The 25,102-nt window shown below is 42.1% G+C and overlaps 1 protein-coding gene across 1 annotated transcript in view; it reads left to right on the forward strand.

Moving 5' to 3' along the window:
• LOC145405299 (uncharacterized) overlaps positions 1-24,571 on the forward strand; it is a 62,423-nt gene extending 37,852 nt beyond the window's left edge. The window contains exon 3 of the mRNA XM_080276720.1: positions 24,324-24,571. Within this exon, the coding sequence (XP_080132846.1) occupies positions 24,324-24,571 (248 nt within the window). The remainder of the gene's footprint in view (positions 1-24,323) is intronic.
• Positions 24,572-25,102: the final 531 nt, after the last annotated feature.

Consider the following 25,102-nt stretch of genomic DNA (forward strand, 5'->3'; position numbering starts at 1 on the left):
CCCATTCCCTCTTTTCTCCCTCGCCTTTCTCTGCCTTCTTCCCTTCTCCCCAGGTACTCGCATGAAGGATTATGAAAATGGGAGTTGTTTTGAGAGGATAACTTTTCTTTCTTTTCCTTTTTTTTTTTTTTTTCCTGAGAATTATACCCAACTACCTCCACCCCGATAGCATCTGGCCACGCACCCCCTCTTGAGACGAAAACCCTGACTTAATTATGAACTGACCTTATTATCTCGTCCCTAGGAAGTATAAACGTGACCCGGCGTGTGGATTGTGCTGAGAGAGAAAGAATTAGCAAATCAACCTTTTTTTTAATAATTAGGTGTTAGAATAATCATGTTCTGTGTTGGTCTGCCTTTTATTTATTTATTTACTTTATTTATTGCACATGTTCTTTTCATTGTTTGTGTTCTGAAAGGCTATAAATTCTTTTGTTTCTGAATCCATTTATCATGTTCTCACAATGGACTTTCATGCATGAGTTGGCATAATTTTGTTTGAGAGAGAGAGAGAGAGAGAGAGAGAGAGAGAGAACGCGGGGGGAGGGAGTGAGTTGTCAGTTCGCGGCATAAGTTTCAGATGATTTAGTCCCCTTTTGCTTTTGGTTTGTCCGCAGCTCCGTGTAGGTAGGCACGATGGGAGACAGGGTGATTGTGTACACTAAATTAATTACATTGTATTGGATCATTAACATTGATTTTACGTATGGTCAGTAGTTATATATTAATTACTTTTGAACTTATGTGACATGTGATTTAAATTACTGAATGATCGTGAAAGCTAGTGAAATATTGAGAGAGCTATGGCGGTTTATAACAGTGAAATTATTAAAACATAAATGGGGAATATATCTTTGTGTTTCACCCCGGACAAGCATCAGGCAACACCCTCTTTCACTCCCTCTCTTTGATTTTCGCTCACAATGGCCCCTATCAATTAAATATCTCCCGAGAACACCAGACATTGAAAATGGGAAACAAGGATCGGACCTTTTGAGAAAATGGCAGTAACGGGGTGAAGCAGGGACGTGTGGATTTTGGTAGGGGGGAAAGCCTTATTTTCTTTGGGATTTAGCTTAGAAGTAATACACCTTTTTAATGCAGGTAACTTTAAAACTAGAGGAAAGGTAATGAATGTTAGGGATTAATCTTGCATATATACTTTAATGATAGGTGAAACAGGGAAGGTTGGATTTTGGTTAAGGGAGAGACTGCCGGTTTGTGATTTAGCTTTTGGTGTACGTGTAATCCAGATAACTCTGATTAAAGGTGAGAGATGGTAGGAGACAGATATGGCAGGATATAGGTGGAACGGGGATAGCTTGATTTTGGTGAAGGGAATGACTTACTTGCACTAGCTATTTGTGATTTAGCATAGATTTGGCAAATATTTTGAGAGAGAGAGAGAGAGAGAGTATACCCAGTTGCTTGATAAGGTACCTGTTATTTTTTCCCTACATCTCTTTCATCTAGTGGGAATTTTGACTCTGCCTCCAAAACCTTGCTTAAATCATGTAAGTTTAATATTTCTTATTGGCTGCTTTATGAGTAATGGAAAATATAAAGAAGTAGGTCCATTTCTCGTGCTTTCATTGTTTTAATTTACCATAACCCCATTCGTCTTCAAAAATTTCCTTGAATTTGGGACAAGCTTGGAAATCTTCGTCGGCCCTGTCATTGCATTGTGAAGAGATACGAAATAAGAGAGAAATTAAAGGCAGTGGTTTGCTCCCGTTTTTTATCTTATATAACCCTTACACTTGCTTAAATTTGAGACAGGATTGGAAGTAAACAGTCTCCTAAGGTCGCATTGAGCATATTTGAGGTTGGTGTAGTGATGATGATGGTGGTGGTGGTGGTGGTGGTGGTGTAGGTTTTAATGCACCTTTTTTGTTGTAAGTCCAAATAACCCTCAGTCTTCCTTGAGTCTCGATGTTTGGTAATCCCGTTGGAACTTTACCTTTGGATGTGGGAAATATATTAGGTCTGGAATAGATGATGATATAGTATTACCTGCTTTATCCTTGGCTTTAAATACTCATAGGATAGATTTTTTTTTTTTTTTATTGTGCCGGACTTGGTAATTATTTGGTACCTTACACTCAGAATATTAAAAAAAAAATCCTATAAGATATTCAGAACAGTTTGTGCCCTGTCCTGTGGGTTGATGCTGTATTAACCCCACAGCCCTTGTAATTCAGCCAGATTTTGTAATATCTCTCCATCAACCCCTTGAATCCGGCTTTTTTTTTTTTTTTTCCTGTATTCTTGCTATCACAAGACGATTTTTACGTGAATTTGGATGCATCTCTAGTAGTACGGGGCTAATTAAGGTTCAGAAAGCCTATCCATACCTGTACAAAGTCATCTAGAGGTAACAAGAATGCAACACAAATAGGTCACCGGACCGAAGGGGTTGTCTGGTGTACCTCGTCGATGGTTGTAGATAGGGTCGGTGTGCACTTCCGTCGCCGTGACCGGTCTTGAGCCTCTCCCAGCTGCCGGTAAAACAGATGATCAGCCTTAGCCGGTTCCCATCTGCCCCTTGCCCTTCACCCTTCCTCCCTACGTGCAGCTGCCCTTAGCCTCTCCTGCCCTTTTTATTTACACTTATTATTATTAGCCTTTCCTGGTGACTTTGGTGGTGGTCTAGGGTGATGTAGAGGTGGGGTGAAGAATAGTCCCCAGCCATTTTGTTTACTAACCAACCTCCTTGACGAGCGCCATTTTGGGTTTAGCGATGACGTCATGTAAGGTCCTGACGGTGACAAAAGAGCGTCGGCACCGCGCACTCAATCACCGTCATGGTGTATTCTGGGACAGAGGGAAAGCTACGGCCCAGTTTCTATCCGTTTTTTCATCTGTTTTCTTCAATTCCGTGGCCTGGATTGCACGGGGGACCAGGCTGTTTGCTGATGAGTGGGTTTTTGCAGCCGTTGTAGGGGTTGTGATGGATTGGGTGTGCGTGGGAGGATGATTGTTTCGCTGGCAAAGTCGTAAATTCGTCGGAATCTGACAACTCGCTCCTTCCCCATCCCACCACCCTTCCTCCCCTCCCGTTCCTCCTCCATACCCTCCCACCGCCATACCCTCCGTCTACCACCGACCTCCTCCCGCCACCCCTTTTCCCCTCCCGTCTCTCTCCCTCTCCTCCATTCTTCCTCCCCCCTCCGTTCCCCCCCTTTCTTCACCCCCTCCCTCTGTCTCCCCGGCTTTAGTCTGTCTGAGGATCCAACTACGGTTTGGATGTGACTCCTAAAAAAATAATAAAAATCCCCAAATAACTGAAACTAAAATAGAAACCACTCAAAATGCATCTTCTTCCCCCAACTGACCCAAAATCAAAGCACGGTGTCCGAATCTGTGAGTGGACAAGCATTCCAGAAACGGCAAAGGCAGAGGAATCGGACGGAAGAACTAATGCCCGTCTTACCCGCCAGGTAGAAATGACACACCGGTCGGCACCACGGGGAAAGGGGAAGGTGGTGGCGGTGTTGAAAATGTAAAAATAAATGGACGAACGTTGAAAATGTATGAGAAATGATGAAAAATCTGAACACGGCGCTCAGGCTGGGCTTAGACATGTGCTTGAGAGGTAAATCATAAAATGGGAGAGTGATGGATTGCAAGGTGAAGCAGTTACGAAACAAGGGAGAATAATTTCATCATTGATTTTGTGAAGTATGGTTCGTCATTTTTCATATCCATATATGTAGGTTCGGTATGTGTGCGAAATATATGCTTGACTGAATTGCATATAGTCTTGATATCTTTTAAATATACGTATGTTGTGTTGCAGAATTGATGCAACAAAATAGCAGGGAATGTATTGTTTGTCCGTATTTAACTATGTCCTTTAAAAAATCGTAAGCTCGTGTCTGGTACCTGAGGCATAAACATTAATTATATAACTGTTATTTACTCGTGTTACTCCCAATGTCCTTTGTCCAACGTTCTGTGATGATCATCATTTATCCAGTCGTAATAAATACTGTAAATGGATGAATGAATACTTATATCTACGTGCTGAAAGTTATTTCACTATAATACTTTTGGACCGAAGTTGATGCGTTTTAATAGTACCGGTAATCATAATTTTGCTTGTAAGTAAAGTTCCTTCATTTCCTTCCTAACGGCACCAACAACTACACTCAGAATTGCAAGTTACTCTGTAGTTATATAGATACTGGAGGCATAGGTCGGCATAAATAAATCCAAACTCCCCTTATCTCTTGTTTCATATTTTTCGTTTCATTTTTTAGTAGGTATTATCCAAGGTGTTACATTCGGGCGCATTAAATCTTGTTTCATTATTTTTCAATTTCTGTTATCCAAGATGTAACAGTGTAAATTCAGTCATATGTTTGTTTGTTATTTTCGTCTCATAATTTCTCATCCATAGGTGGCGCAAGAAATTGGGATGATGATGATGATGTGTATAATCAGTCATTTTTCCCCCTCATTGCTTAATATCTCATCTATAGGTGGCAAAAGAAGTTGGGATGATGACGATGATGATGATGATGGTCAGAGGTACTAACATACATAAGTCTACATTCAAGCACGTTCCATCTCGTTTAATTATATCTCAGCGTTCTGTAATCCAGGCTATCACTCATGTACAGATGAATTTAAGTACACATTTCTCGTGATACATTATTTCCTCTACCGTTGGCCTCGTATTTCCTTTTTTTCCCCAAGATACACAATTTCCTCTACAGTTTTTTGTATTTCAGCTTTTCTCGTGATACATAATTTCCCACATACTCTGTCTCTTGTTCCATTAATCCCCACTTGGTCTTATCCACGGTATTACGCATATAAGGATATTGTTAATCTCGGTCACGTCGCCATAGGACAGGCTAGTATTTCTCATCAGGCGACCTTGGGTGGCCCTCCTGTCCCCCTTTGTTTCACCCCGGCTAATATCATACATTGATTTTTAGCAGTTTCTCTACGATGACTTCTTTGTTACCTCTTTATTACGATGTCTCTAACCTCTTCAGTACGGTATCTTTGGAAATCCTTCACTACGATGACGCCTTTGTAACTTCGGTACGACGGTATTTAACCTCTTCACTACGATGGATGCTACGTAACGACAGATGATGTTCTCTGACATAAGGGAGATTTCTTGTAGTGAGGTATTTAGCAGCTTCATTTACCCCTTCAGTTAGATTGTCATTTAATATTTATGGTATCAGAGGTGCTGTTATTCAGTTTAGTATGGAAGGGGTTAGATGTGACTGATACAGTTCCCTTAAGCAGACTATTCGGGGCATGGTGTCTGAACGTGTGACTGTAAAACTATGTATATATAAACTTTGTCTTTCACTATACCTTCTTTTTTTTTGTATGTGTTTTTTCCTTTACTAGCACAGTAGTGTGTAGGTGCTCACGTGGATTCATTCTAAATACCGGAATGCTCTGTGTACAGTATACCGAATGAATGGCAATTTTGTATCGTTTTTTTTTTTTTTTTTATCTGTTGATTACACAGTACTTCTTTTTTGGTTTCGTAAATCATGAAGCGTGGGTGTACAGAGCTAACTGCCAACTTGACCTAACTTAGAATAACCCAATCAACGCAACTACAAGGCAAATCTAAATCTAAATTGTACCATACATCACCGGACCTAATGTCATCTCGTTTGTGATCACCCAAACCCCACGTTATCTCGGTTTCAGCCCTCGATAACCTTACCTCACCTGACTGCCTCTTTCAAACGCTTACGTAGCCTCATATTACCAAATTTTATCTCGTCTTCTACTCCACACCCTGCCTGACCAACTTCACCTCTCTGGTGTATATAAGCTCATTTCATACCTTCTCATCCAACTTTATTCCAAATAGTTCACTTACCCTTACCTTTTATAACGTCACCACTCATAATTTCACATTACCTCACCATCCCTAACTTCATCTAGTCTGCTATACCACATCCTGCTTAAACTAATTTCCATCTGTTTGAGCTCATCTTACCTCTTCTCACCCAGCTTTATCATCTAATTTACCTCGCCTCACCTCACCTCATCAGCTATCCTATCATTTCCTAACCATTGCAGTTCTGCCGTATCCTAACCTTACTTCAGTTAACCTATCCTGTCCTATCTTATCCTGACTACAGCATTGCCAGCCTCACCTAATTCACCTCAACTATCCTAGCCTATCCCACCCTAACTTCACGTCATACCTGGTCCACATGTTACGGGGTCCATGTTAAAAAACGAGTGAGTCTTCCCCAAGAGGCAAGCAACATATGTATTTGCCTCGACCAACTAGTAAACATCGCTTGTTATGATATACGACAACATTTCGTTTACAGAGACACTCCGTTTATTAGGCACGGCACACTCGGGACCCGGAGAGGAGCTGGGGAGGCAAGGATTGGGGAGGAGGAAGAGGAGGCATTTAGGGGGGAGGAAGAGAAATTTGGGAGGAGGAGGAAGAGGAAGAGGAATGTAGGGAAGAGGGAAATTCGGAAAGAAGGAAATTTTGGTAGGAGGTAAAGGTTGAATTGGAGAGTAACTTTGGATGGGAGAGGAAAGGATTGGAGAGGGAATTTAGGAATTTGGGGAGGAGGAGGAAGAGGAGGAGGAGGAGGAGAAGGAAGAGTATAAGGAGAAGGGAGATTTTAGGAGGAGGTATGTGTTGGGAAAAGGTAGAATTGGGGAGCAGTTTTGGTTGGATAAGGAAAGGATATTGGGAGGAGGATGTGGAGTTTAGGGAAATGGTAGAGTTGGGGAGAGGTAAGGTGTTGAAAAAGGTTGGAATTGTGAGAAGTTTTGGTCGGAAGAGGAAAGAATAGTGTAGGAGGACGAGGAAGATGACATTAAGGAAAAGGAAAAATTGGAGAGGAGTAAAGGTTGGCAAATGATAAAACTTGGGGGATGGAGGGATAAAGGCTGGAGAAAGGTTGGGGGGGGGGGCTGATGGTTGGGAGGAAAAATTGGGGAGAGAAAAAGACTGGAAAGGTGTAGCAGGTACAGTCGGGGTGTTTATTTTATTGGGGATAAGGGGGAAGGTAAGGGTTGGGGAGATTGAGATATGGGGATGGATAAGGGTTGGGGAGATGGATAAAACAGGAGAGTGATACTGAGTGAAAATACGTAATGACTGGAGAGCAAAGGGTAAAGGGCACCTTGAAATTTCTGAGCCTTGATTGGGAGGTGCACGAGTTAAGTATTGGGGAATAACAAAGGCTGGAATATTAGAGAATCGACAAGAGGTTTAAAAAAAAAAAAGTAGGAGAAGAATGGGAGATGGGGAGAGGTGAAGGTTGTGAGCCGCCCATAGGTAAAGGAAAGGCAAGGGTTAGGGTAATGTTTAGGCCTGAGTAAGAATAGGCCAGGTTTAGATGGCTAGAATAAGGGGTAGATAAGATAAAGGACTATGTAAGGTGGTTAGATATTTGTTAAGCTCTGATAAAGTATGTAGGCCTTGGTAGGTTTTAGGAAGAGATGCATGGGCAGAGTGGTAAGAAATTTTTAGTCTTTGTAGGAATAGGGTGAGTTTAGGTTACATAAATTGGAAAGCAGACACGACTATGATTGAAAGAATAGTAGGATAGTTATTATTTCTTGGTTAAGTATACATTCGTAGGTTTTAATAGATTGGTAGGGTACTAAAAGATTGTTATGCCTCAGTGTACGAATGCGTTAGAATTTCAGATTTAGGGTTCATTTTGACAGAAGTTAGTTCAGAGAAGGATTGTGTAAAAGGTAGATATTTTTGTACTTCGGGCTGTTGTTTAGCTAGGATCTAGAAGGGTTGCACAGGTTCGTTCTTAGATAAAAATAGATTAGGTAGGATAGTGGGATTTCTTACGTGGACAGTTAGATTTTGGTTGTAGCTGCTGGCGGGTTTGATATAGACCTGGATAAGACATGAGGAGTTAATGGGTAAGTTGTGATTAAAGAGGGTTCGTATATCTAATTAGTTCTGTGTGAGGTCAATATACGCTTAAGAATGCAGTTGGTAAGGTGGGGCTCGGTATCAGTCATTATAAAACAGAGGTAATAGCACGCAATTTTCTCTAGGCTTAGAAGATAATTGTGCTCCGTATTCTTTTATAGTGAAAAATAACTTCGTCTTTGCAGGCTGTTAACTGCCAGATACAAGTACTGTCTAATTACGTTTATCTTATTAGGTGGTTTACAGTCAAAATTGGTTCTTTAGAGTAGTTAAAGGAAAACTTGTTTGTTTGAACATGTACACGTATGAGACACCGGAATTTTAATTGTATAATTTGACATACCAACGTAGTACAGATAGTGGAGGGAGAATGAGCAACAGTATATCCTTTATTCCCTTCCATTATGGTCAACTGCAAGTTATTCCGGGACGCTCCTTGGCATGTCAGTAATGGTACCACCTGCATTGCTGGGGCCGGGGACAAATACCCACAGCCAGCATCTTCCACTTCTTAAAAATGAGTCTGGGTTTATCTGAGCCCTGACACGACACTTCATCAGGGGGTAGGGGTGGGGAGTCTAAGGGGGTATTTGGGGGTCTTGTGAGGGGATCTGGGGGTAGGAGAACCTGGGGAGGGATATCTGGGGGTAGGGGGTCTGGGGTGGTGGGGGGTCCATGGAGATCTGGCCGTGTGATTACCCCCTGACAGACGGGGATATGCCTGCTGCCTGACTCCTGCCACCACTGCCACTGTGTCATATGCTGCGTGTGCTGTGTGTGTGTGTGTGTGTGTGTGTGTGTGTGTGTGTGTGTGTGTAGTTTTAAGGGTAGTGTGTGCCTTTTTGTGGTTATATGTGTGTGTATACTTTCTCCAGATGTGTGCTTATATGTACGATACAATTGCTTTTAAGGTTTGTATTTGCTTAGTGTGTATGTGTGTGTGTGTGTGTGTGTGTGTGTGTGTGTGTGTGTGTGTGTGTGTGTGTGTGTGTGTGTGTGTGTGTGTGAAAGTCATGTTCCAGTATTTACAAGTAGTTAGGTTATGTGTTTATGCTACATGGTTTATGATGGTGGTATTGATGTATGAATATGTTAGTAAGTAAAGTGGTGTTTGTGATGTGCCTGATTGATGCTGGTGTTTGTGTTTGAGTAGTCATGTAGAAAGGAACAGTAGTTTGGTATTAGCTTTTACAGGTAATTTTATGGTTATGCTACCTGTCTGATGTAACTGATACGCCAAAGGTAACAGGTGTGTGTGTGTGTGTGTGTGTGTGTGTGTGTGTGTGTGTGTGTGTGTGTGTGTGTGTGTACTTTGAAATTTGTGTACATTATGGTGTGATAGTAACTGTGAGAGCTTGGTGTCTACATGCGGTAGTGTGGTTATTTTTGTGCTTGTGGTCCTTCAGATCTTCATTAAGTATTCCTGCCACACACAAACACAGACACACACCCGGCACATATACTTATTAGATTCTCACGCACGCATAGATAATTTAGGTTCATGCATGGATGTTAGCAACTTTTTAAGGGGTTATATTTATTTCTGGATTGTGCCCACCCCATGTTAAAGAGAGAAATAACGTTGTAATTGATAATCATGATGGTGGTGGTGGCGATAATGGTGGTGATGGTGGTGGCGGTGATAATGGTGGTGTTGATGGTGGCGCTGGTGATAATGGTGATGTTGATGGTGGTGGTGGTCGTGGTGGTGGTGGTGGTGATGATGATGATGATGATGATGATGACGATGATGCTATTCCCTCTCCCCTCCCACTCACACACCAATCTTAACTAGTGGGAGCGGGAATATCCATCCCTCACCTGCCTCTGTTTTGACCCATATGTTTTTTCTCGTAAGCGGAGGGTCCATCAGCCGTGGGTAATTGTTAGGCAGGGCGGATGAGCCGACATCAGCCTAACCACAGGGTTTCCGTGTCGCCGCTCCGCAACCCTGAATTATACAAGAGGCGTTATCTGCTACCCAACCCGGACCGACTTGGGATTTTGGAGGGGTCGTGGAGGAAAGATGGATTGGATTTGATATATGTTCCCTTCCTGCCTTTAGAATGGAGAATTTATACGTACCTTGTGTTTGTTTGTGTGTTGTGTTTTTATATCCTTCATCTCAATGTTTTATTTATTTATTTATTTTTTGTTAGGCTACTCTGGCTGTGTCCTGATTTTATTCCGCTTACGAGAGAGATATTCCTAGAAGGATTAGATATGCTTTCATTAACCACACCAGTACGATACGTCGCTAAGGTCACTAGATTATAATTGATGCAGCAAAAAAAAAAAAATCCTAAAGAAGTTTATGTTTAGATTTTAGAGAGCATGCCTGTAAAAAATATTTCGAGATATCGTTTTCTCGTATTGAATGTCATTAAGATCTGCCATGTTTTCTGCTAGTCTTTTTAGGGAGGGTTGGGGAGGAGTTTGAGAGGTTGTATTATATGGGGTATGTATGTATGTACCGGTCTTATCTGTGTATGTATGCGTGTATGTATGTATATGTATGTATGTATGTATTCTTAAAAAAAAAAACGCGAGGGATTGTTCTCTTATATGTATTGAGTTTTTAGTCATGTTTTTCTTTCGGTATTTCTGGGGGAGAGGCTTGTATTTTTCACTGTACAGGAATTTTTGGTGGGATTCCTGTGAGAGCTAATGGCAGATATTGTTTTCCCTTGCATGCGTGTGTTGAGAGTGATTAGGCGGGTCGGGTCGATACTCACGGGTAATTCACAGTAATTGCTCTTGTAAACAGTGGCTCGGTGTTGATTCACGACCATCGGCCACGGCACAGACCAGGAAGAAGCCAGCGAGAGTAAAAAGAGGGGACAGACTGAGAAGAGAGAGGGAAGGAGAGGAAGAAGAGTAAAGAGAGCACGAAAAGGGCGCAGGAGAGTAAAGAGAGGGAGAAGGAGAGAGAGGGAAGAAGGCGAAGGAGAGTAAAGAGGGCAGGAAAGAGGCGAAGAGGAGTGAAGAGAGGGAGGAGGAGACCGAAAAATGAGAAGAAAGAAGGCGAAGGAGGGAATGAAGAAGATAGAAAATAGAAAAGAGAGAAGGAAGAAATTGAAGGAGAGCACAAAATAGAGGGTTGGGGGAGGGACATTGAAAAGAGAGAGAGAGAGAGAGACGTACCCCGAAGTATGATATAGTCCACAGATCTAAATATATATAAATTTGGACACCAACGACTGCAAGTGTCACAGGGAGGGATATGGTATATAATTATGGTACACTTTTTTTTTGCTGTGTACCGTGTGGAGGGGACAGACTTGGCTCTATAATGATGCCGTGTGTGTGTGTGTGTGTGTGTGTGTGTGTGTGTGTGTGTGTGTGTCGGTTATGCAGGATAGTTAAGTTTATTTTGTAGTGTGTTAATTACTCTTCATTAAGTTTCTACCTATTAAATCGCCTTTAATCACTTTCCCTTGCCCAATTTTAGAACCAGGTGAGATGCTAAGTCGTAAATTCATATATCTCCAGCCATATACACCCAATGTCAAATTTATCAACTTTATAAATTTAATACGTAAAAGTCCCAGCATTTTTAATAACCCCCTTCATGAAATTCACATATACTGCAGAATTTCATTTAGGAAACACTCAAACATGACGGTAATAAATTCTCGTAACACTTGAGCAAATGTCCAACACTAAAATTTGTCACATCTTGTAGGGGTTCATTTATTTGCAGTGTCACCTGTACTCATTATTGATGTCCTGTAATGAGAGTGGTTGGGGATGTGTAAATGAGAGAGAGAATTTATTAACACCTTCTTTCCGCGTCATTAGCTTCTTAATCACCATCTCTTTTTTGCACTTTTTTTACGCCGATGTAAGAACGTGGCGCATTTGTGAGGATGGGAAATTACTTTTTGTGTGTGTAATTTTGTTCCAAGAGATTGTTCACATTTTATTTTTTTAAGTAGATGCAAAAATAGATAGGTAATGGATATAAGTGGATGGATGGATGGACGAGGAGAGAGAGAGAGAGAGAGAGAGACCTTGACCATACGTCCCTCCGTCTTGCCAGTCTTCAGGTTTATTGCTTCCTTTGAGAGGGGCGGGTCCGGGGAGGGGGGACAGGAAATGACACCCACTCCCAAAAAACTCACTGGCTACCGGGTTTGACTGGGACTTTTTTTTTTTTTTTTTTTTTTTTTTTTTTTTTTTTTTCCCGGTAAGGCATAATTGTGTCCTTACCGCAAGCTGCCTCTGCCGCCCTCTCTTTTTCCTGGTTTTCCTCATTTTCCTCATTTTGATCTTTTTGATCTTTTTTCCTCCCTCATTTTCCTCCTTTTGCTGTTTTTTTCCTCCTTTTGCTCTTTTTTCTTCTTCTTGCTCTTTTTTCCTCTTTTTGATCTTCCTTTTTTGCTTTTTTTCCTTTTCACTCTTTCCTATGCTTTTTCCTCTTTTTGCTCTTTTTTCCATTTTTTGCTCTTTCTCCTCTTTTTGCTCTTTCTCCTCTTTTTGATCTTTCTCCTTTTTTTGTTCATGTTGCCCCTTTTGCTCTTTTCCTCTTATTTTTTAATTTACGTCTTTCTCCTTCGGCTTATACTTTCTTTCACCTTATTTTTACTCCTCCTGTAATTTACTTCATCCTTCCTCTCCCAGGTTTTCCTCTTCCTCCATCTCTCTCAGTAAGTTCTTTCTTCCTCGTCTTTATTTTATCTCGTCCTCTCCTTAGTCGTGGGGAAGCAACTGCCATACACCAATGTTTTTCTTCCAAGTAAATGTATGTGACAAAACAAGTAGCACCTTCGTAATTCCTCTCTATTAAAATAATTAGAGAGGCTGGATAATAACTCCTCCTATTATCACTGAATTATTTGTTCGCAAGACAGCCAGAGTAAAGCAAACAAAAAGACAAACGAAGTCAAAGAGACAAACAAAACAAAAACACCCTGTATAAACTGGCCACCCTTGGCTTGATTGACCCCTTTCATGGTTGGAATAACTCTAGCATTTTCTTCCAGTTCACCCCAGATTATTTTATTCATTGAAGCCATTGGAGCTTGTGTTAATTTTGTCTCCATTAACGTCTACGACCTCATCAGGTAGTTTGTTTTTATTTGTTTTTATTTATTTTTGTTTTATGTTTTGCTTTCTCGTTGCGCAGGGTGAAAAAAAAAAATCGTTGGGTGTTAACCAGGATAAAATGCTTGTACGACAGTAATAATGAAAGGTGAGAAAAAAAAATCACGATAGGGAAGGAAAGAGTGTAAGAAATATAGAGAAAATGAGAGAAGACGAAAAAAGAAGAGTAGGAGTAAAAAATTAAAGGATGGAAAATAGGAGAGAGGATGACTAAAAGAAGGGAAGAAAATGAGAAGATGAAGGTTACGAGAAGAGGGGAAAAAAGACAAAAGAGAGTGGAAGACAAAAACAGAATATGGGAAGAGGAGGAAGAGAAGATAAAGATTACAAGAAGAAGAAAAAATGAGAGGAAGGCAAAAACAGAAGAGAGGAAGACGAGGGGGAGGCGGAGGAGAGAAGATGAAGTTTATGAGAAGAGAAAAAAATAAAATGAGCGAGAAAGGCAAAAAAAGGGAGGAAGAGGAAGATGAGGATGAGATGATCACGAGAAGAGCGGGGAAAAAATGTGAGGAATGTATAAACAGAAGAGGGGAAGAGGAAGGGGAGATTGAGGACAAGAGAAAATGAAAATTATGAGAAGAGAAAAAAAAAAAGAGAGGAAGACATAAGGAGAAGAAGGAAAGAGGAGGAGGAAGATGGGTAGGTGAAGGCGATAAGAACTATAAATTATGACTAGCAATCATCGTGGACTGAATGAGCTGATACGGGTGATTTCCTCCTCCTCAGCTTGACTCCCTTACTCTCTCTCCATCTCTCCCTCCCCCCTTTCCCTCCTTTCTCCTCCCTCCGTCTCCTCAGCCTGACTGCTTTCCTTTCCATGTCTCCCTTTCTCCCACCCTCCCTCTACCTCTTCTCTCCTCATTCTTAGCTTGACTTATTCTCCAACTGTCTTTCTGCTCTTCTCTTCGTCTCAGTTTGACTTCCTTCCTTTCCAGCTCTCCTTTTCCCCCTTACCTACCTCCTCTCCCCCTCCTCCCTCCGCTTGACTTCTGTACTCTTTCTTCGCCCTCACTCCCCTTAGCTAAACTCACTTGCTCTCTCCTCCCCATCTTCCTCAAATCCCCCCCTTCCTTTTTTACGCCCCTTTTCTGTTCTCATTCCCATTTCCTCAGTCATTCCGCCTCTCTTCCCATTCTCGCAAATAACTCTTAAGCCGAATAGAATCTTTTGGCGTTGGCAGAATAAAATTAAAATCACGTCCTTCGGAGGTAAAAGTTAATTATTTCAGGAAGGATGGTAAATTGGAGTACCCTGTTCGAAAGTTTCATGATTATTTTGGCAGTGGGTTTGTATTTTTTCTTTAACGTTAACATATATTGTAATTGTCAGTTTCCTTAGCCATTATGATTGCATAGCTCATTGTTTTCTGCAGTTATGAGATTAAAAAAAAAAAACTTAACTCAGTGCATAAGGAAAATTTTCGTAGTAAATGAGCTAAAAATATTGATGTGCACGCCAACTAGATAAATAGCCAGTGAATAAGTGATTGGGGACAAATTAATCAGCAAATGCATATAGAGTCGCGGTCAGTAAATCTATTGCACGTGTGGACAAACTACTGAAGGAATATTGCATACCTCTTGACTGCTGTGGAAGATCTGTATAAGGTTGTGAGAGAGAGAGAGAGAGAGAGAGAGAGAGAGAGAGAGAGAGAGAATGTTGGGGAGAAATGGAGGAGGAAACTGTAGGAGAAAGTTTAAGGGAAAATGGTAAGGAAAAAATTAGGAAATAATGGTGGTAAGAAATGAAGAGGAAATGGGAGAATCATGGCAGACTGACAATGATGGGATTACACTCTTTTCCCCACCATATTTGTCATACTTCCCGCAATTATTTTTCTTTTCCTCCCATTCCCACACTACCATTCATCTCCAACCTTAGAATTCCATTTTTTTACTCGTATACCTCCATTTTCTCCCACCATTTCCCCATTAAAAATCCCCTTCCCCATTTTCCCCTAACCATTTTATCCCCATGTTTCGTCCCTAGGGTGTGAATTCTATCTCTGTCCCCTCCCATTCATACTCCACCATTTCCCCCCCACCATTCATACTCCACCATTTCCCCCCCACCATTCATACTCCACCATTTCCCCCCCACCATTCATACTCCACCATTTTCCCTCCACCATTCATACTCCATCATTTTCCCCCCATCATTCATACTCCACCATTTTCCCTTCACCATTCATACTCCACCATTTTCCCCCCCGTCATTCATACTCCACCATTTTCCCCCACCATTCTCCTCATCCATCCCTCTTAACATTATTCTCCGCCATTTTCAGGGTATCATTTTTATCCCCTCCCCTCCCCAACCCGTCCCCCACTCTCCATCTTTCTTCTACCCCACCATCACTCTCCCCCTACCATTCTTGCCTTACGTGACGCCTAAGACAGATATGGTGCCATTTTCTCTCTCTCTCTCTCTCTCTCTCTCTCTCCATTTTTTTTCCTATGGTATCTACTGTATATGTCTCAGCAGCTTTACTGAATTTTTGCCTCTAGCCCTATTTTCATCCATTTTCTTTTAAAGCTACTTCAAACAAAAACTCATTAATAGTTTTTCCTTGGTACCACCAGACGATATTATTCAGTTTGGGAAGGATTTTGTTGTTTTTCGTCCTTTCAGTTTATTGTTCGCTAAATTTTCACCCTTCTTCAGCCCAAGCATTTTTTTTTTTTTTTTTTTTTTAGACTTTTTTCTTTTTTTTACTGGTTTCTAGCCTCTTCAGCTCGAGAAGTCTCTCCAGAGCTGATTAAAACCGTCTGATCACAGCAAGAATTCACTATATCAGGAATCCCAAAGAAGAGGTTATTCGCTTCACTGTGATGACGAATTGGTTTTCTTTTCGCTTTCCTTCAGACGATTTTATTCAGAACTTTTGTTGAGGTGAAGAGGTTAATTGAGATCTTAGCCTCTTTACTACGAGAGTGTGAGGGAACTGACTAATAAAACCTGTGAGCAAGATTTTTTTTTTTCCCCGCTTGGCCTTTATTGCTGGTTATCTTTAATTCCATCAGACAAGAGACGTCGTTTTGTTTTAATTTTGCTCCCTCCAGACGGTTTGATTTAGCTTGAGAGACTTTTCTTATTCTAGTGTTTAGACAGCTTTTAGTGACTCGTTAACAGCAAGAGACCTCGCATGTTAAACTCGTGTGGACTTAGCAGGAATAAAGAAAATTGCCTCATGAGTAATGGGGTTAAGGTTATGAGTACAGGTAACAGGAATTAAGAGGAAGTGCTCCAAGGGGCAAAATGAATGAATGTTGCGTATGAGTGTTAGAGTAAGGGTAGTGGTAGTAATAAACTGCAGACTATTTATTGCTTAGCTGTGTGAAAGTCATTGCAGTAGCAGTACGGTAATTTTCTGCTTACTGTTTATTTCCTAGGTGTTGTGTTTTGAGTATCGAGTTCTTGGAATGAGGCAATGCAAGTACAGTACTCTGAAGGGCATGGTGGGTGTAGGTGTTGAGGGTTTCGTGTGTGTGTGTGTGTGTGTGTGTGTGTGTGGGCATAGTTGTAAATACTGTATAGGGGTATGGTGTGAGTGAGAGAGGGATTATGTTATAAATATGAGGGTACAGAGTGAATGGTTGAGTGAGTGAAGGAAAGGAGAGGTGTTAGGTAAGGAAGGGTTGTGGGGTTGTGTAATGAGGGCGTATGGGGAGGTGAGGGTGGAGTGGGTGGAGGTGGAGGAGGGAAGACTAGAGTGTGAGTGTCTGGGTATAAATAAAGGTGAAGTGTGAGTTGGTATGAGGGTGGCGGTGTGAGGTGAGATGGGGTGGACATGAGAGAGCTGTGGGGTTGTGTAATGTTAGTGTGGAAGGACGTGAGGTAGAGAGGGTGGTGGTGGAGGTGGAGGGGGTGAAGACAAAGAGTGTGGTGGGCAGGTCACATGTGTGGAGGAGACCGCTGCGGACCTCACTGATGCGCCATGATAATTATGCTTCCCCCGCTGATTAATGATTTTGTCAACGGGCAGCCAATCAGGTGGCGTGACGAGTGGTGACCACGCCCATTGGCTTGGCATTGACGAATGGACCGAGGGGGTAAAATATGGCCAGTCTTGGCTCCGAGCGCGTCCATGCCATTTCACTTTAAATAATTGCGTCGAACTCCGGCGTCTGGTGAGGGTTGTAATAAAGCCGAGTTTCTTCCATGTAATGATTACTCTTGCATTCTTTGATGAATACACACCAGTAATTTTGCTTTCGTGAGGCAGAGGGCGAGGGCGGCGGCGTCCCCCCTGGTAACCACGGGGCAGCGGCCACATCGTACATCCGCCACCCTTACGCGGTTGGCCTCTGTGGCGGGGAAAAAGATCTTGTGAACATTTTCATGTTAATAAAAGCCCCCCCGTAATGGATTTCTTTGTGGTGCCAATCATACGCACGGATGACGGATCGCGCCACTCCTAAAATCGGCGATCGAGGACGGGAACAAATAGCCCGGCCGGCACCGACTAATGGACTTCATCTGTTTGAAAAAGTGGGGAGTCGTCCCGGGGAAAAAAAAAAAAAAAAAAAAAAAAAAAAAGGAAACACTCCCTCCACCATCATGCTTCTCCTGATCATATTATTTATTTAAGAGATGCTTGGAGATAATGTCCCGGGGCCCGTGGGGTATCCAGGTGCACTTACCATGTATTTTCACTAGATAAGGAGGATGTTAACTCTGGGATGATGGGGTATTTTGCTGGCTAAGATATGTGGATGCCTAGAGAGCACCCAGCCACACCTGCTTTCTGCCCTCCATGCCTCTTGCTACGACATGATGAGCGTTTGGTACCTCCAGACACTACCCCACCCTTTCCCATTCACTTATTTCCTACGTGCCCCAACCTCCACCCCGCCCTTTTGTACCCCAGTATACCCCGACTGCCACCCTTGCATGCTCCAAACCCCATTACACCCACACACCCTTCCACTATCACCTGTGTGCACCACCTCACCTCCTGTTTACCTCAGTCCCCAAGCTCTCCTGTACCTCAAACCTCAAGCTTTTCTGTACCCCAAACCCCTACCGAACGAACTGTACTCAGCCCCCAGCCACCTCTTTATACCCCAACGTCCCACCTCCACTCTTCTATACTTCATATCCCCACACCTGCATTCTTTCAACCCTCACCTCATTCATGTATACTTCAGCCTCACAGAACACCCTTTTCCCCAACCCCACCAGCCTTGTTTGCCTCGATTCCCACTATCTCACCCATGCATACCCCCACCCCAGCCATATGTACCCTGAAATTCCAACCCTATGCATAACCCCTCCCACCCCACCCCATCATACACTAGCCCGCCCACTCCACCTGTCCATACCACAGCCCCTCATCTCCCATCGGTATCCTTCTGTGCCCCTACCTTACCCCCACCTGCATGCCAAAACCACCACCCCACCCCTGCATACAGCAGCCCCTCCACACCCAATGCATACCAGAACCTTACCCCTTCCCAACCCTACCCCTGCATGCCCCCTACCTCAACACGGATGCCTAAACCCCCCTCCTTTACCCTCCAACCCTTCCACTCCATGTTAGTAACCCTTTTGCCCCCCTCCCCCGAACCTCTGCATACCCCTTCCCTATCCCCAACCTAAATGCCTAAACCCCCTCCCCATCCCCTTCCCTCCAACCCTCTCAGCAAAACCATCATGATAGTATTGCTGGTTGCTTCATTGCGTCTTGTTCCTCGATAAGCTTATGGACGCGTTTAAATCATCTGATAGTTGTTTTGACGGTGCCACTGGAGGTCGGAGTGTTTAACATGCGCCTCATTTCTCAGTATCCTCTCTCAGAAGGGGCGGGGCAGTGCTTGAGTTTAATGAGCTGTTGAGAGGCCGGCCATCGCTGCTCTTTGATTTAATGTGTGTTTAGCTTATCAAAGGTTACCTGGGCTTGTTGATAAAGGACAATAAAATGATTAGTCGTATGAAGCGATTAGGACTCAGAAAATGGCTACTCTAGGTACTGAATACAGACTGTTGAGAGGTTGGCCATCGTATGTAGCTTTTTTATTTAATTTATTCTTATCAAAAGTTACTCAGGCTCGCTAATAAAGGTCGCTAATACAGGTTTATACAATTAATAGTTCCCCTCCAGCGTATGAAACAGTTAGGACGCAGGAAATGGCTCCCTTAGAAATTGATTGACTGTTGAGAGGTCGCCCATCGCATGCAGCTCTTTGATTTAATGTGTGTTTAGTTGTCAGAGATTATCCAGGTTCAGTATTTACGGTCTATAAAATGATTACCCACCATTAACTGTCTTAGCTTTTAATGATCTGTTGAAAAGTTGGCCATCGCAGCTAATTTAATGTGTTTTATTTATCAGAGGTTACACTGGTTTGCTAGTAAAGGCCAGGAAAAAATTAGCTTCCAGTACGTGCCCTGCCTTTTTATCCAGCCTAGGAAGCAGTTAAAATGGTTAGGTACTGAATGAATTTTAAGGAGTCGGCCATCGCAGCTCTTGATTGAATGTTTGTATAGTTTTCGAAGGTATTAATGGTCAGTAAAATTATTTAGTTTCCATTAGCTGTATGAAAAATGATTACACCCAGGAAAATGGTTACCGCTCCCTTGGTACATTGAATGACTGTTGAGAAATTTAGCAGCTTCTTGAGTGAGTGTATATATCATCAAATTTTTCCAGGATCGATGATAAAGGTTAGTAAAATGATCAGCCGCCATTAACAGTGCTAACATTTCAACCAGCGTCTGAATTAGGACCCAGAAAAATGGCCACTGTAGATACTAAATGACTGGGGACGTTAACCATCGCCCTCTTTTATTTAATGTGTGTTAAGTAATACAGGTTACTCCGACTTGATAATGATTGTCAGTAAAGTGATTAGTTGCCATTAAACACTCAGGCATGTATGACTCACTCAGCTGAATAAAATCGTCTGGCGTGAGCTGGAATAAAATGGGGAGGATGCGACTGTGAGAGGGTTAATAGTCCGATCATTTCATTTAGCTTAAGAGTGTGAAGTAATTAACCCCTTTCAGTAGCCATGTTGACGGCTTCTGATCTTTTCTCTTGCTACCACCAGACGACTTTGCCCAGCTTACGAGGGACGTGTGGCGTTAAAGAGGGTAGGAAATAAACTCCGTAACCCCCTTTGCCACCAGAAGTCTTCTATTAGCTGAGAAAGTAATATGACAGACATAAAAACGTCAGATGGATTTTATACTTTTTGCTAAGAGACAGTTTTCTTTAGCTTAGCAGAGCCTTGTATACAGAAGAGGGTTAATGAAGGCAATTTATAACCCTTCTATTTCGAGAAGTCTCTCTTCAGCTGAATTAAATCGTCCGGAGGTAGTAGTAATGCAAAAAAAAAAAAAAATCATATTGGTGACAGGAGTTATGAAGGCTTCGTCGTACTGAGGGGTCAAAGAAAAAAAAATTATAGGCCTACTGAATGACAAAGTTTGCCATATTAACAGTCCTATAATTAACTCGGAGTCAGATGACCTACTAGATAATTTATGTATTTACTTTTTATTTATTTGTTTCTTTTTATTTTTACTATAATTGTTCATTTTAGGATAGAGTTCTTGAATTGGAAGAGGTTAAAGTATAGACCTCTGTTGCTTTCACTTACTGGAAATCTCTTAAACTAACCAAAACCATGTCAGTAAGAAAAAAAATACACCGTACTGAAGGGATTATTCCATATCCGGTACCTAAAAAAATATCACAGGTTAACCCCTTGAGTACGATGAAGGTTATTATTTTATTCATGCCCCTAACAGACGATTTAATCCAGCTAAAGAGAAAATCGTAGTTGCGAAGGGGTGGATAAAGGCTATACAAATTCACACTGATCAGAAATGGTGACTCCCAAGTTGAGTAAATCGTCTGGAGGTAGCAAAAATAAAGTAGTACAAATCAGGTCATTGTCTTGGAGGTAATTGAGCTTAGTAATGCAGGAATAATATAAGAAAAAAATCACGTCGTTCGCTCGCAGGTAATTGAGTTCCATATTGCAAGTTGATACGATAGTCGCCGTCGTGTCTGTAGGAAATGATTAATACCAAACCGAGGACGAAAGATTTTATTGAGCCAGGAAATCTCCCTAGTAAAGTTAATAATGCCTGTATGTAATCCTTCCAGTTCGAGAAATCTTCCCTAAGACAAATAGAACAAAATGACGACATCGATTGAACTACTAAGGAAAAAAGAGAATTGAAGTACTTAGGTTCAAAATAGAAAGGGATTCTTTTGATTCTGAATGACAGTGTGAAAGTTCTCCAGTATACCATCAAGCCCTTGTGGAGACTCTCTCAGCTAAGTAAAATCGTTTGACGTTATTTGGAATGAAATACTAGAGTTGTTCCCACCACGAGAGAGTAAGGCCCCCAAAATGGCTCCTGTAGTAATGGACGACGCTTGGGGGGTTAGCTATTGCGCCCTTTTATTTAATGTGGATTTAGTAGTAGAGGTAAATCCAGTTCGTTCATAAACGTTGATATTGTTTGGGTGTGGGATTTTTATATCTGGCTATCTACAGTATATCTGTCAGTCTGTCCGTCTATATCTGTCAAAATGAAGAGTTTTAACCTCGGCTTAATGCATTAAAGTCTTCAGTGCGATGACATCACATTGGTTTTAATTCTGTCGAGTCGATTCCTTTTCGGCGGATAACGACTGCAGAAAAAGAAAAAGTCCCGAGATGGTGTAACCTCAATGAGATTGTTTTCTCGCCATGTGTAATAGGCTGATGTATTTTACCAGCTGCAAGAATGAGTCAGTGGTGGACCAGGCTGCCTATTACTTCCTAGTTTTTGTAATAGCTTAGTGGTGGGATAGCTTATATTTTCCTAGTATTCATTCCCCCCCTACCCCCCTTTTTTGGCTGCAGAAGGCGATTGCAAAGAAATAATAACGAAAAGAATCAATGTATTTTATAGACATACAGGTTCATGAAGGACTGAATTTTCATGGTACTAATGGGTGAAGAGGACCAGCTTATGTTTTCCTAGCGTCCTTCTCCCTTCCCGTCCCTTTCCTTTTCTGCGGGGAACGACTACATGGAGAGAAGTTCACTAGATAAGGTGTAGGCTCGGTTAGGTTATTTTCCTGGCTTTTATAGTGGGTTAATAAGCTGATTTTTTAAGTTTATATAATGAGTTAATGGAGAAGTAGTCTATAATTCCTTAGCTTATTATAATGATTAAAAAGAGGGCCAGATATTTTCCCAGCTTTTATAATAGGTTAAAGGAGGACTGGCGAACATTTTCCTAGCTTTCATGTTGCTCCCCGACCCCTTTTCCTTTTCGGCGGGGAAGGAGTGCAAGAGGGAGGAAAAAGCCCCGAGATGCAGTTGCTGGCCCTCTCCTTCGTCATGTCGAGGGGCCGAGGAATTACTTCTCTATTTGGCTTCTTGCTGCGTCATCGGCTCGGCTTTGTTGCGCTCCGAATTGTTCTTTTGTTTCGCAGCGGGAGCGTGGGTTGGATTGTGGGAGAGTTGTGGGGTTGTGAGGGGGTTGCAAGGTGAAGGGATTGAGTGAGAGTTGAGATTATGGGATTGTTTGGGAGGTTGTGAGATTGTGAAATTATATGTGGGTTGTGAGGTTGTGGAATTTTAGCAGTGTGGTGGATGTGAGGTTGCCGAGGTTGTGGGGGCAGTTGAGGGATTGGTTGAAGGTTGATTTAAAACTGTGAGAAGGGGTTTTAAGGGAACATGGGGCTGTTAGAGGATTGCGAAGGTTTGTGGGTTTGTTGGGGAAGACCTAAAGGTATTGGTGTTATTGGAGGATGTGAAGAGGTTGACTGGAGGGTGACTTGAGACAGAGGACAGGGCTTTTTAAGGGTGCTATGGGGCTAAGGGGATGTGTGTGTGTGTGTGTGTGTGTGTGTGTGTGTGTGTGTGTGTGTGTGTGTGTGTGTGTGTGTGTGTTGTCTTGGATGTGGGATTGTTGGTAGGACTGTGCAGGTTCGTTGGGTCAGAGTTGTTAGCTAAGGGATATTGAGGATTTCTAGATGGGGAATTGTCTGCGGGTTGACAGGTGCTTCAAAAGGCTGTGCTAGAATTATGAAAAACTAATTATTGTTGGTGTTTTACATTTTTGTGTGAGGAGGGGACTGGCGAGTAACACAAAATTGATTGGAGGTTTTCAAAATTTGAGATGGTTATTTTAGGCTGATTTCAGGTACTTGACTTATAGGATGGGCAAAAACGTGAATGGTGGGTAGAGGACACAAAGAATGGTGACTGGAAATATATAATGGGGAACTACTAGACGATAAGATTGGATATTGGGCACATGGATAAGTCCTGGAAATGTACGATATATACTGGGCTGGGCATTTGAAGACTTATTGATTGTGAATACCTGCATTTATTGGAAGCGGCCACATGGGAGAAAAACAGTACAGTTCTGTGATATGTATAAGAATGGATATGATCTAAGGACCTTTGTGGCTTTAGTGTGTTAGGATCTCCTCCCTCATTCGTACAGGCAATAACCTGCTCTTTCACTCTTGCATGCAATAACTTCCCCTTTCACTCATACATTAAGTTCCTCTTTCATTCCTTTAGGCAATAACTTCTTCTTTCATTCCCCTTTCATTCTTATAGACATTAACTTCCTCTTTCATCCCCCTTTCATTATTACAGGCAATAACTTCTTTTCATTCCTAGTCATACCATGCAAAGTTAATGACTTTGTTCCGTAATTGCCTGGTGGTTTAGGTGACGTATATTATCCCATATTCATTATACACATTACATCACTCCATTAAGCATTATCTTAGTGAACATTAATCATTCACTGGTATTAACTGAACAGTAATGCACGATCAGGTAATTTAACTTATGCCATTGTTCCCGTAATATGAAAACTTTTGCTGAGAGTAATCTGCTGCATATCAGTTTTAGATGAGTCTTACAGTTTTTTTTTTTTCTTTTTTTAAGTAGATGTTCCTGTTAGACCAGATAGCATGGCCTCCTAGCAGACCTCATAGCCTGAGCTCCAGGCACTGACAGGCTGTTAATGTTTTTGGTTTTGAGGTTACAGCTGTTACAAGCGTTCCTTCATCCCTAGTGTTTTGATTTGAAGTGACCAGATCTTTTTATGCAGGTCCTCCGTCATCCTGAATGTCATTTATATAGTTATTTTATTTTTTTTTTTAATGCAGATGTTTTTTCATCATTAATTGGGTAGCATTACTCTCGACGTTCGACGTGATAGTCTGTTGATGTTTTTGCTTTCCTCATTAGATAAGTTATTACCCCAGTAATTTTACTCACATCATTGGATAGGATATTAATGGTACTTCTTTTCTTGTCCCCAACAGAGCGGAAGCGAGGCCGACAGACGTACACACGATACCAAACGCTGGAGCTGGAGAAAGAGTTCCACTTCAACCGCTACCTGACGCGGCGACGGCGGATAGAGATCGCCCACGCCCTCTGTCTCACCGAGCGCCAGATCAAAATATGGTTCCAGAACAGGAGGATGAAGTGGAAGAAGGAGAACAAAAGCAAAGTGGAGAATGGGAACCCCCTCTCGGAAACCCCCACACCCACCTCTCCCTCGCAGTGACCTCTGTGCTGTGGCCCGGGTTGCCAAAATATAAATGACCTCGAATGACTTAGGGTGTGCAAAGTGCCAGTGAAGAGTGTGTGACCCATTTTATACTGGATAATTAAGTGCTATTTTACATAGTTTACGTGTATGTGCTCCGTATGTACAGTGCATCTCCAAATATTGGCAAGCGTGTTGCTGAGTAAACCAGTGACTCTCTATGCCGTGATGTCGTCCCGTTAAGACACCAGCGCGTTAAAGTGTATTCTGTGTTAAATAAAAAAAAAGTAATAATATTGGTGTTCAAGCCGGGAAACAGCCTTTCAGTGCCAGTACCAACAAAAAGTTAAAGCAAGATAAAGCTATTAAAAAAGTATCCTCAAAATCAAAGGGGCTCCGGTAGCCGGGTGCAGAAGTGAAGAGGCGCTGTCCAATTGGTGTAAGCTTTATGAGTTAGCAGTGACGCCGAAATCATTACCACCTTTTGACAGTACCACCCACAGCAGCGAAGACAACAACAATCATTCCAAAGTCCAGATGAGTAAAACC

Source organism: Coenobita brevimanus, chromosome 66, assembly GCF_032717465.1.
Source record: "Coenobita brevimanus isolate Jiangsu-jjx chromosome 66, ASM3271746v2, whole genome shotgun sequence".
NCBI classification, from domain to species: Eukaryota; Metazoa; Arthropoda; class Malacostraca; order Decapoda; family Coenobitidae; genus Coenobita; species Coenobita brevimanus.